Consider the following 13,291-nt stretch of genomic DNA (forward strand, 5'->3'; position numbering starts at 1 on the left):
GCTGATTATCATCGCGGGGTTAACCCCTGCCATTCTGGATCCAGTCCTAAGCTTCAGGAGCCCTTCCTCATCAAGCGGCGGCGAACTCGCCAGGGAAAAAAACAAGTGCTGTCCATCGTATATTGCTCGCTTTCTGGAAGTGAGCAATATGTGACGAGAAAATAAAGGCGCAGCTCTGCGATTTTTTTTTGCTTATGCCACTGCTGGGAGAAGGGCCCTCAACGAGAGGAAACTAGCTCGAGCGAGCCCCTTACAGAGTGTGTTGATTTACTCTTCACGCTGGGCCAGATGTCTTGGAAGAAGGGTGGCAGCACCCACACTTTACTCCACCACACGTGACCTGCAGTTCGACTAACAGTGGTCTACCCAATTATAATGCTGCGTGGACAAGAGGCATGGGATTTTAATAAACACGCACCACTGTTTCAACTGCCACACGTACGGATCGTATTGAGCCGGTAACCTCTGGGTCGCAAGTCCATTGTGCCAACCGTTGCACCACTGTGGCCGCATCCCCACGACTTTTCGAAAACAAATGTCCCCGCTTAAAACAATCAAAAGACAAAGATCCCCCGTGTAGCCTTAGCATATTTTTGAGGCAAGTGCTGCAAGCAGGGCACCTATGAAGGCCGGCACGGCACAAGTGGGGGGTGAGTGGTCGGTTCCACGCCCGGCCACCTTTGTCTCCCGAGCGGCGATGTTCACACACCGCAAAAGGCACTCATTTGAGGCCGAGTCGACCGGTTAAAAAAAAAATCGTCACTGGTATCGACGGCCGTGAGCAGGAATCGAACTCGGGTCGCCGGGTTCACAGCGCGGAGCGAGCCGCTAACCACCGCGCCACCGAAAAATACACACGCGCGCACGCGCCCTCCCCCAGACGTCTGCGCACACACACGCACGTTGTGCTGCATCGACTTCCACCTGGTGAAACGGAGCTTTGATTGATCCGTATCGACTGCTTCTGTGTGAGACATTTAAGATAAGACAAGAGTGGGCTCCTTCAATGCATGCGGGTAATCCCTTGCAGGAAGTGACTGCTGCACTGGTCCACAATGGAGAGGGGGGGGGGGCTTAATGAAAGGACAAAATAGCAGGCCAGGTGTGCGGCATCGACGGAATTCAGTTTTCATCCGCGATGTCAATAAATCACGGATGTAATGAGATTAAAGCTCGCGGAATCTGGAGAACCATCTCGCAATTTTGCGACCACGTGAGAGCAACAGGTTTTCAGAGGTAGCGTGATTGTGCGAGTGTAGTTGGCAATGTGCCGTGCATTCTATCGTAGTATTTACAGAGCGAGCGTATAGAGCACAACTCCATTCTGCGTCTCTATATGTAAACATGTCTTTCGTACATCGACTTTTCAGACCAATATCAAGCAAAATGTATTTAAGCAAGAAAACTCTGAACCGGTTTAGAGCATCTTGGTCTCGTCGGTGGAGTCAGGCTTGTTTCTCAAACGCTGGTGGATTACCAGATGTCATTGGCAAGAGCACACTCCATGTATGCTATGTTCAATGCCAAACGCGATGAGTCTGTTGATAGTATATTTTGCGAGGAAAAATTTGGGACTCGACATTAGAGGGTAAAAAAAACCGCAGCAAATATTTGATTATTTATTCAACCTTTTTATATATATTTAAATGCCCTATTGTAATTGAGAGCCAATTATAATGCACAGTGAGGCAATATGGCTTTGCATTCAAGAATGTGATATGGTAAGCAGACAATATATCCCTCCACATACATTTTTTTTTTAAAGTGGTTTTTTTTTACGGCCTTTCTTCTGGGAGTGCATACACTCACCAGAATCGATTCAACATTCAGTGCCTCATCAGCAGAGCCACCAGACTTGCTTGCACCAATGCGGGCGAACTGCAGCGTGTTTATCGGCGAGGACGCCTCTCTGTGAGATATGGGTCCTAGTTTCATGTAAAACTATTCAATGGGCAATAACTAGGTTAGTTTAACACGTAGGAGGCTTTCGCGACCAATATTATTCATAATAAACGTTTTTGGGTTAGATCACGTTATTTATAAATGAGTCGTAACCCTCCACCACCCGACACGGCCAATCAGCAAAAAAGTGTCACGTTGACAAAAGACAAAATAGTTCACTACTTTAGCCCACCGGTATGTGTTGAAGAGTGAAACAACAACATTTACAATTTTTGAGTAGTACGACGTTTCGCTGGTAATTGCATCCAGCATCATCGGGCAATTCGCCAGAATGGTGAGGCTCTGCTCTTGCTCCCGGTTGTGGGAACAGAAAGTGATGTAGATTCACAAGCACGCGACAAAGCATTGACCGTGCAAGCAAGAAACGACGTGCAATGCATGTAACAACGTCACGTCCTCGTTGCAGACACTGGAGGCGCTACCATTCACGACACAAATGGCAAGACACATTTCACAAACCGGCTGCGATGCCGATTCGCGACAGTTCATCAAAATCACCGCGAATTGGGGCGACGAGGGTGGGAGGGGAAAGTGGGCGGGCGATTTGCTCTCTTAGATTACAGTGGGATTAGGCAATTTAAAAATTGAGAAATTTACTTTAATTCAGGGAGCAGCACCGTGATTAAAATGGGTTCTCGAGGGTAATGAGCGTTAGCCCTGTCACCTTTGACTGCACACGTAAATACAAAAAAGGCCATCGTATTAAAATTTGGTTCTGCACTTAATTTGCCTAAATTCCAGCTCTGAGGATTAAAAATATCAGTTTGTCAAGCGAAGAAAAAACATTAGTACTCCCACGTGGTAGGACAGGTGGAGAAATGCCGCCCCAATGTTTTATGGACCGAATATCATTTTCCGGGATCTCTGAAGCAGTTCCTTGATATCTGCTTTTTCTGAGAGCTGTTCTCGAACACAATGGGTAACCCTGCTCTGTCAGAGTTCAGAATGGATTCTTCGGATACAATTTTTTGTAAAAATGACAAAAGAAAAGTAATTCCATTTTATATTTTTATGAGAATTTGGCCTAAGTTGGCGAGCTCTTGTGAACAATGTCCGAGGGTCTTCAAAGTGCACTTCACAGCAGACGGCCCGCACCATGGCACTGTAAATACTCGCCGAATCTATGGCCTTGGTGCTGGAAGCGGACCGTCGATGCCATAGCAACGAGGTTGTACCACGCGTTAGTCGACATGGCTGTCCGACGTTTTGCTCCGCGTGCTCGGAGCTTCTTTGGGAAATGAAATGAGTTCCTGAATTAAGTTCCTAAATAAGCTCCCAGCACATCTATGTATGTATATATGGAACGAAACGTTGGGCATCAAGCCGAACAACCCCGTGGTACAACCGGAAACCACTTCTGAGAGCTGTACAACACAACTGTGAACACCTTCGCAGTAGTGTAGTGCTTTAGATATGTGTGTACTTTAGATATACACATACGTAGCGTTAGCTAGAGATACTACTGAGTGGTAGCACATTGGTCAGAACTTTCTGCCATGAATCTGGTGGCTGGAGTTCGATACCTGGCGACGGCTCACATCCTGGTTGGCTAATAGTCTCGCTACTGCCTGCGAGATGTATGAACGACACGATATGAAACCAAACAATGCTACGGTTATTATTAGTAGTAGGTAAGTGATATCCGATCTGGTCCTGGGCCTCCCCTAAGTGTACTCGGCCTCAAATGATCACCCGTGTAAAATATATTTCCACCAGGACAGTCGTGCTATGAAAACCAGCTGATAGCGGAGAGCGCGTCAACAACAGGATTATCCGGGGCCACTGGCGATAAAGATCGCGATAAAGATCTCGGGGCTGTCGGGGTCGTGCCGTTGGCTAGATTTGGGAGACGTGGGAGTTTTTGGTCGAGACGGAAAAGCATTGCGGCTGCTCGTGTTTGAATTTCCGCACGCTTTTTTGGGTGTCAGGGTGGCCGCGGTACAGCAACGCTCATCGCAAGAAGGAGGCTGGGTTCGATTCTCGACTCGGGCACCCATTCATGTGGAGTGTCTGTGTTCTTCCCCCGCTCTGCGTGGGTTTCCTCTGGGTCCACCACCGGTGTCCACCCGTAGCTAACAAAAGCAACCCATGCAATATGACTGGTATTGGCCAAACATCTTCAGAGCTGACAGATGACCTGCGAATTACTCAATTGGGGTTACATATAGCAGCAGCAACGTCGCCGCTCCCTGACTGCAAGTTACTCTGCACCTTCTAGAAATGAGTTGTAAGACTCAGCGAGGCTTTCTCGGGTAAAAAGGCGTATTTAAATTAAATAACAAATAACTCAGGGTGGCTGGCATTATCAATGATTCATGTGGAGTGTCTGTGTTCTTCCCCCGCTCTGCGTGGGTTTCCTCTGGGTCCACCACCGGTGTCCACCCGTAGCTAACAAAAGCAACCCGTGCAATGTAACTGGTATTGGCCAAACATCTCCAGAGCTGACAGATGACCTGCGAATTACTCGATCGGGGTTACATATATACAGCAGCAGCAGCGTCGCCGCTCCCTGACTGCAAGTTACTCTGCACCTTCTAGAAATGAGTTATGAGACTCAGCGAGGCTTTCTCGGGTAAAAAGGCGCATTTAAATTAAAGAAAAAAACTCAGGGTGGCTGGCATTATCAATGGATGCGGATCTATTTATCATTCCGCAAAATAATCAGTAACACGTGTTGTTCTGGAGAATATAAGTAACGAAACAAATGAACCGACGGCATATCTCCTTGTCACATTTGTCTCTGTACGTGAGAAAACAACAACGGCATTTTTAACGCACGGCCCACAGCGCTGGGTTTTCCCGACATGCTCTGGTTCCCTCCATCCACACGTATAAACATCTTAATATATCGAGGACCGCAGAGCTGGTGAAATTGTTGGCACCGGCCCACCGATTGGCTGCTGCCTTCCCGCCCGTCTGTAGTCGCTCACGCCACTGAGTCCCTCTTTCTCTCTCTTTCAAGAATGAGTGAATACTGTGCGCGTTCACAAGTTGGCGTCATTATTATTATTAAAACAAGCGTTACTGTGGAGCCTCTTTGACGTTCATGGTCTCATCAACTGAGTCAGCTTGCCAGGCAATGCACACCGCGCACCGACGAATTAGCTCATTTCGACAACACGACACTCGCTAACCCGCAAGGCATTGAGTCACCACACTTCTTGAGAATAAATACACCCTGCTCTGAAGGATGATTAACGCAAGGCACATTTCCCGTACACGCTGGCAATCAAGTCACTTCATACGAATGACAGTAGAATCTGAATTTACTGGTAGGAACCACCTGGTTCCACCAGCCCACAGGGGATTATTGTGTCCGTCCGTCCTGCATCCAAAAATGGGAGGGGTGGGGCTGGGTGGAGAGGGGAGGGTGGAGAGGGGCTGGGTGGGAAGGGTGGGGAGGGGCTGGGTGGGGAGGGTGGGGAGGGGCTGGGTGGGGAGGGTGGGAGGGGTGGGGCTGGGTGGGGAGGGGCTGGTCACCCCGTGGTGCCCTTATAAAACTCAATGTTTAACCAACTCACGCCGGCTTGTGCCCGCCCTCACAGTCGGGCATATTTGCGGAATACACCACGCCGCCATTGACCCTGGCCATTGACCGAGCAACCAAACGTTCCTACCAGCTCCCTCCGCAGGAGGAATGTGTTATCTGAACTCGTGTACTTGTCTCAGAAGTTTCCATTTGTCTTTACTCCCACCAGTGTGATGTAAACATATTTTCCCTAAACCAGGACTGTGCTTATATACCAAACGAAAAGAAACACGTAGGCTTTTGCGGCCAATATCATCCATAGCACAGGTTTTTTTGGGTTTAGATTGCGTAATTATGTGTATTTACGCTTATATAAGGGGTGCTTTTACGCAACTGTTTTGTATAACTGCGCAATTATCAACATCGCGTAGGCCATCATTTTTGTCAAGCAAAAATAACATCTCGCAAAATTTAACGAGACGCTATCTGAACGATAATTATCATTTTGTGCAAGCACAGACAACGGTGTTAACGAGACTTGAAGACAACTCGCGATGCGCCGCCGCTATCATGTAACGTCAAACAATAATAACTTTGTAGCCCTTAACACTATGAGACATCTCCTTTACCAGTGGCAAAATATAGTAGTAGGTTTTTACCCTTTCAACTGGTACAAAACTGACACCTTCATACAAGGCATCATGTTTGCAATAACCACAACACAAGCAGTCAAAATGCAAACAAAAAGAAACAACTCTGATAATGGTAATAATATGCACTGTCCTTGAAGTTGATTGGTCCACACCCGAGACAGCTTTCCTTAGAGCCTAGTCTCCATTGGTGTTGGACCAGATGACGCCAAAAGACGTACAACTCAAAAACAGCGCACTATCAGAGTATTGAGAGCTCGGGGTAAGCATTTGTTTGCATTTTGACTGCTTGTGTTGTGGTTATTGCAAACATGATGCCTTGTATAAAGGTGTCAGTTTTGTACCAGTTTAAAGGGTAAAAACCTACTACTACTTGTAGCCCTTTGTCAATCCACTGCTAGATGCATGTCTCCCCACGTCGTGCCAGTTGCTCGACCGTACGTCATCACACCAAACACCCGTCAGGCGCAATGCAAACGTGTAGCAAGGACGGCTACATGTCTTGAGTTTCTCCTTTACCCGCACCTCCGGTTAGCGCGGTTGGCTCCGTACGGTGCGCAGGAAGACCAACGTACGCACAAGCAATACTGGCAAAGAGACGGACGGGAGCAGATTGGGAGCGCCTTCGGAAAAGCTGAACCCGATAATAAACTTGACAATACAAAATGAAGCGAGTCGTATTGACGGGTGGATGCAATTCCCGACGGAACGCCTCCGTTTTCCCAGCACTGTGTGGAAGCGGGAGGGGGGGGGTGGAAGGGAGGGGGATCATCTTCTTGGTTCTTTCGGTAAAGTCACGTAGAAGGGAAATAATAAAATAATAAAAATAAAACATAATAAAATAATTCTCACGACGTTTCGGCCACAACGCAAGCAGCCGTCCTCAGATGAAGAACAGGTCTGTCGGAAAGACAGCGTCTGAATTTCAGCTGAGGACGGCTGCTTGCGTTGTGGCCGAAACGTCGTGAGAATTATTTTATTATGTAAAATTTGTATTATTATTGTATTATTTCCCTTCTACGTGACTTTACCGAAAGAACCAAGAAGACGAATCCCTGCAGTCACGAAAGCTTTAAATCGGAGGGGGATCACTCACGGCGGCGCTGAGAAGCACGAGATGGGCGCGCGGGCGGCCTGCAAGATGCCCTCGTGCACGGGGGCCGCAGGCATGGTGGCTTGGCGCGCCAGCAGGACCCGTTCCTTCTGCGACTTCCTCCTCACCGAGGCCATGGCTGTGGTCACGTGACGCTCACGCTGGGGGAACGAGGGGGCGACAGCGACACGGAGCGCGGTTAGCGACGATGGCAACCACGGTAACTCCACTGCTGGATGAAAGACTAACCCGAGCCGACGCCGCCTCCCGTGAAACTGCGGTGCGACAATCCACCCGGCGCCTGCACACGAAACAATTTAATCGCCCCTTTCGTTTTTTTCATCAGTTGCTAAATGTAATTTTAAAAAAAACTGTAAACATTTCAGAGCCTTTTGTCTATCCACTGCCGGCTGAAGGCCTCGGCCGCGCTGTTTCAGCCACGGGGGTTGATTGTTTTACTCGGGAAGCTTTGACTGAGGAGTCTCAAGACCGTTTTGTCCAGGTGGGTCCTGAATCGGGATGTTTGGCCAATTCCACTGAAGAGTGTTTGGCATGTGGGAGGAGGAATCCAGAGAGAAGCCACAAATACGAGGTGGACAGGGGGGGCGGGGGTAACACTCCAAGTTCCACACAGATAGAGTCATGAATCATCTGCTGTGCTGCCACCACGAAGGCCCAACCTACAACACCTGATATTCCAAAGGCGGTTTCCCATTCGACTACGAGCCAAACGCTGCCGGTCTTCTGAGCTGAGGGTGATTCAGTTGTGGGCGACCGTAGGACATTCACCTGTTAATATTTAGAGTCTTCCAATCAGAGGCAGACTAAATGAACCCTCTCGTGCATGAATTATTAAAATAAAATAAATATATAAAATCAAAGTGGGTCCATCACAGAGGGGGTGATGCATTTAAGCGGTGGGTTACCGTACAGCCAGCCATATGTTAATAGGGTTACAACGACATGACAGACCCCTGAAGGACTTCACGTGATGGGCGCACTCTATTCATTTGTTTATTCATTCATTCCCTAATGCCATGTAAATGTATTTCAGGTGGAACATGCAATCGAGAAGTATTAACTCTCTCCTAAATTGCGATAAGGCAATCGGGATATGGTTGAGAGGAGAAAAAAATATGCAAAAATCGAAATCAAAAGTGGGATGTAATGAAAATCATTTGGCCTTTTCAAGGTGCAGCGGGCTTGGTCGGGAGGGAAGGACTCGCGAATGAACGATTGCGTAAACGAGGGTGTGCGCCTGCCTCTCTCCCTCGGCCAGGGCCGCGTGCGAAGCGCCACGAGCGAGCCGGTGACGATTTAAAATTCGTTCGTTCATTCATTCACTCGCACGCGGTCACATGCCCGCGCGCGCCTCTCGGCTGACAAGTCACACGGAGCGCGTGCGCGTGGAGCTTAAATTAACGGAGCCTCGACTCATTCGCCGCTGCTCAGAGTGGGCACCCGGAGTGGTGGCACTGCTGCGTAAACAGGCATCTCAATAAAACGCTGAATATGTATGTGAATACACAAAGAACCCCCCCTCCCCCCACACACACCCCCCACTCCGTGCAGCCTACTCAGGCTCTTGGGCTGACGTCCTGTTTGCGCACAGAACCAGGTGCGCGTCCAGGACCGAGTCGACCTAGGTTCTAGGTCAGGGGTGGGGAACCTTTTTTTCTGCCAAGGGCCATTTGGATATTTTTTACATCATTCGCGGGCCATACAAAATTATCAACTTAAAAATTAGCCTGTTATATTTGGTCAAACGTTTAATTAACTCACCCCTAATGCGATGGCTGGAACTGCTTCTCTTTGGCGAGGCGTGTGATGTTAGCTGGTGTTGATGATGTTGCTGCTACTCGCAACTGCTTTTCCAGGTTTGCTCCTGGATTTATTGAATTTCGAGTCCCGCCTGCGGTTGCCTTGGCAGGGCCACACCAAATGATTTCGCGGGCCTCATACGGCCCGCGGGCCGGACGTTCCCCACCCCTGTTCTTGGCGATGTCCAGGACCGATGCAGATGATCACCACTGATGCTTGCCGTGGCTGGGAATCGAATTCGGGCCACTGGGTTTTGTCGCGCAGTGCACTGGCCACGACGCGACCGCTTGCCACGCACCCGCAACCGCATGAGGCTAGGGTCGGATCGGGTGTGCAGTCAAACCAATAATATCCGTCTCTCCTTGATCGTCTCTGTTGGTGACCCAGAGACAGTGCTGGAAATTCCTTTTCCCACGGCAAGGGAATTTTATTCGTAAGGAAGCCACTGATGGCTTTCTACGGAGCGGCCATCATCACCATCGGCCATGATCAATCCACTGCTGGATTAGGAACTCTCCAAGCTGTCGCCTCTGCGATGTTACGATCCACCTTCCACCATCATACGAGCTGATTTCATTGCTCCTTCTCCTGAACAAACGTCCTCACGGGCGCGAACCATTCATTGGCTGCAATCGTCTATGCTGGCGATGGTACCTGTCATACCTGGACGACTGTGATGGAGTGAGTGAATTATTTATATTCTGATCATCTTCCAGAAGGGCTATAGAGCTGAAATGTAACAGTAGTAACATAATCAAGTTGAATTCTCAGAAATGTAAAAAAATAAAAGCTGAAATCGAATATATTCAAATGGAAATTACAGTTCATTGCTTTCAATCGTATAAGGGCAGCCGGGGTCAGGCTAACGTTCAAAATAGCTTTAAGTCTCGCGATAAACACGAAACAATAATTAAAATGTACAATCCCCATAATCAGTGAGCCAAGTAATTCACCTCAAGCGGAGTGTGACGGCAGATCTGATAGAAAGCAAGCAAATCGAGCAACCTGTTACTGGCACCTTATATGTACCGACATCATATGTACGCTGTTCGTTCTGCAAGTGTGTGTGTGTGTACACGTGCAGCGAATATATCTTCTATACACTCTACAAGTGCAGCATACGTGTATGTGTGTGTGTGCATGTGCAGTGTATGGAGGGCATGCATACGCTGTAGGTGTACACGTGTGCTCCGCGTGCATGAATTATTAAAAGCAACACCAACATTTTGTTTGGTTTAATGCCATTTTAGAAGTCAAAGGTAAGCCCTCTCAGATGTATTGAAAAAATTGTGTAATTGAATTCCATAGCAGTCACATAAATCATATCGGTCCACCACAATGGGCAGAATGCATGAGAGCAGTGCAATGCTCTCCGCACATCGCAATAGGAAGAAGAATGCGGCGACTGTGGTGCCATGATTAGCACGCTGGACTTTAAATCCAGAGGTTGCTGGTTCAATGTCTCGGTGCGGCGGTTGAAACAATGGTTTCTTAAATCCCCATATCCCTGCCCCCCCCCTGCCACCCCCCAGCAGTATAAATGGAGACACGGACACCACAGTGAGCCGGCTTGGCAGGCCATGTATGGTGGGACAAATTATGGCTACTCAATTCTCCTTCAAGACGTCTGGCCACAATTGAAGAGTAGGCCAAATACCCTCTATATCTACCTCTATAGTGAAGGCCCTTCCGCCAACAGGGGCGTGAGCGAGCAACTGCAGGGCCGCGCCTTTATCTTAACCTTTATTTTTTTTTTAGACCAATAAAATCTCATCGCTGTCAACAGACATCCACCATGGGGAAATTGTCGTGGCCAAATTGGACGAATGACCCAATCGCGGTAAATGTATCCCCCTCCACGTTTTAAGACAATTAGTGAATAATACGCACCTGTGCTGGGCGACTTGCCCTATATTACAAGATTACGGCATGGTGTAACATTTTTGGCCCTTCCGCCAGCAGCGGAGTGAAGATTAAATTGCAGGGCTACAGCTTCGCGTTGTTACAATTTTTTTTTTTACAAGGAGTCGCTTGGGCTGCACTCATCTAAACACAGGTCTGTGGCAGACAGAGCTGGGGGAGAGGCAAGCGACCGTGATGGGGGTTCCACGTATAATGCCCTGTCAATCGGACACACGTGCCACAGGTTCTCATTGCCTGCTCACATCTAATCAAATGCGCCGTGTCACTCTTTTCAAGACGTATAATGGAAAAATCGCTCTATCCGTTCTCCCCCCCCCCCCACCTCTACCTCCCCTGCTGCCACCACCATCACCACGGCTCTACATTTCCCACTCTTTCTCTGTCTCTCTCTATATGCTCGCTGTAATGTCCAGGCCGTGAGTGGAGATGGCTTCTATTTAAATTCATGGTAAGTGATTCCCCCCTCCCCACCACCACCACCAATCGTATTTACGAGCAGGCACATCTGCACACTTTTTTTTTAGCACTTTTCATTTTTTTGTTGCGTGTTTTTGTTTGTTGTTGACCCTGTGCGCCCTAAGTAATCGGGCCATGTCACTCACAGCAGTGCAGCGAGCGCGGTTGGAGGTGCATTCAGCCCATCATCCCTCCAGGGTCCATCACCCCTCCATCATCCCTCCATCATCCCTCCAGCCCATCACCCCTCCAGGGTCCATCATCCCTCCATCACCCCTCCATCACCCCTCCATCATCCCTCCAGCCCATCATCCCTCCATCATCCCTCCAGCCCATCATCCCTCCATCACCCTTCCATCATCTCTCCATCATCCCTCCATCATCCCTCTATCATCCCTCCAGGGTCCATCATCCCTCCATCATCCCTCCAGCCCATCATCCCTCCATCATCCCTCCATCACCCCTCCACCATCCCTCCATCATCCCTCGATCACCCCTCCATCATCCCTCCATCATCCCTCCATCATCCCTCCATCATCCCTCCAGGGTCCATCATCCCTCCATCATCCCTCCATCATCCCTCCATCATCCCTCCAGCCCATCATCCCTGCAGGGTCAATAAACCGAGTACCACTTTGCTGCGGAGTCAACAGCGGTTGTCCTACTGGTGGACTCACCCCTGCCATTGGAATGTAGAATTTTGCACCACTGGCTCAGGGGCTGTCAACGGGAGGTAATAATCACCTCGATTTTAGCAAGACAGCGCTGCGACTTCCCCAGTGATTTCCAACAGCGGGCTACATAGCAGTTGTGATGCGTCATCCTGATGTGCAAGTTCCTCATCGCTGCTCCACCAGTACGAGCCGTGCCTCTTATTGGGCGGCGCATGAGTTGAACCCTTACCGGCACAGGTACAACAACAATTCATCGATGGAATATCAACCGATGCTTAAAAAGCTCACCGTGTTTGGCTTCGCGTTCGAGGAAAAAACCCAACGAATCCGGAGAAAACCCAGCACGCTGCACAAAGGGGGGGGGGGGGGGGGGGTAACACTCAGCACTGCCATCTCCTGATCACCTTGCAGCCCCACACCTACAACACCTGGCAAGCCATAACAGTCAACTCCGCTTAGCTTCTTAGATCGGATGCGATGTGGTGCGGTTAGGGCGAATGTCCCAAGGCGTCGTTGACTAATGCACGCTGCCCCAATCCTCGTGAGATAAAAACCCATGTCGCTCTCTCGCAAAAGTGCATCCTGGTGACAGTGGGGGATCTTCGCCATCAACAGCCGTGAGTCATCCACTGCTGGATGAAGGCCTCCCCACGTCGGCACTCTCCCCTCGCGACCCTCGCGATCCCACGATCCGTCGCTGCTGCTGCACCTGAGCTGATTCCAATGATTCTAGATTTCAAGCTTTCGTGACTGCAAGGATTCATATTCTTAGGTTTTTTTGGTAAAGTCACGTAGGTAAAAATTTTTATTGATACAGCTATCGTGCCGTGACAGTTCCACCTGAAGACGGAAGCTTGTGTTGCCTCCGAAACGTCGTGATTTTTATTTTATTTTTTATTTTACTTTTATTAATTTAAATGTTTTACCTACCTGGTGACTTTACCGAAAACACCTACGAATCTGATTCCATTGCTCCACCTCCGTGGCGGTCGTCTTCTTCCTCAAGCGTGACTGAGAAAGATGACGATTCTGCCACCAGTCCCGTTCACGGGCCATCGTCCTCTTTAGCGAAGTCCCCTAACCCCTAACCCACTTACGTTTCATAGCGGTCAAAATTTACGTCTCTAAATGTGCATTTCCTCTCTGATCTATGTACAGTGTGTTTTTCTTCTTTGGTTCTTTCGGTAAAGTCACGTATAAAGATAAAATAATAAATTAAATAATAGCATACGACGTTTCGATC

The 13,291-nt window shown here is 48.9% G+C and overlaps 1 protein-coding gene across 1 annotated transcript in view; it reads right to left on the minus strand.

The window, feature by feature from the left end:
- LOC144940739 (BAI1-associated protein 3-like) overlaps positions 1 to 13,291 on the minus strand; it is an 88,298-nt gene that overhangs the window by 67,425 nt on the left and 7,582 nt on the right. The window contains 1 exon segment of the mRNA XM_078867113.1: positions 7,178 to 7,335. Coding sequence (XP_078723239.1) covers positions 7,178 to 7,311 — 134 coding nt within the window. The 5' untranslated portion in view covers positions 7,312 to 7,335.

The sequence above is a fragment of the Lampetra fluviatilis genome, chromosome 23 (genome assembly GCF_964198595.1).
Source record: "Lampetra fluviatilis chromosome 23, kcLamFluv1.1, whole genome shotgun sequence".
NCBI classification, from domain to species: Eukaryota; Metazoa; Chordata; class Hyperoartia; order Petromyzontiformes; family Petromyzontidae; genus Lampetra; species Lampetra fluviatilis.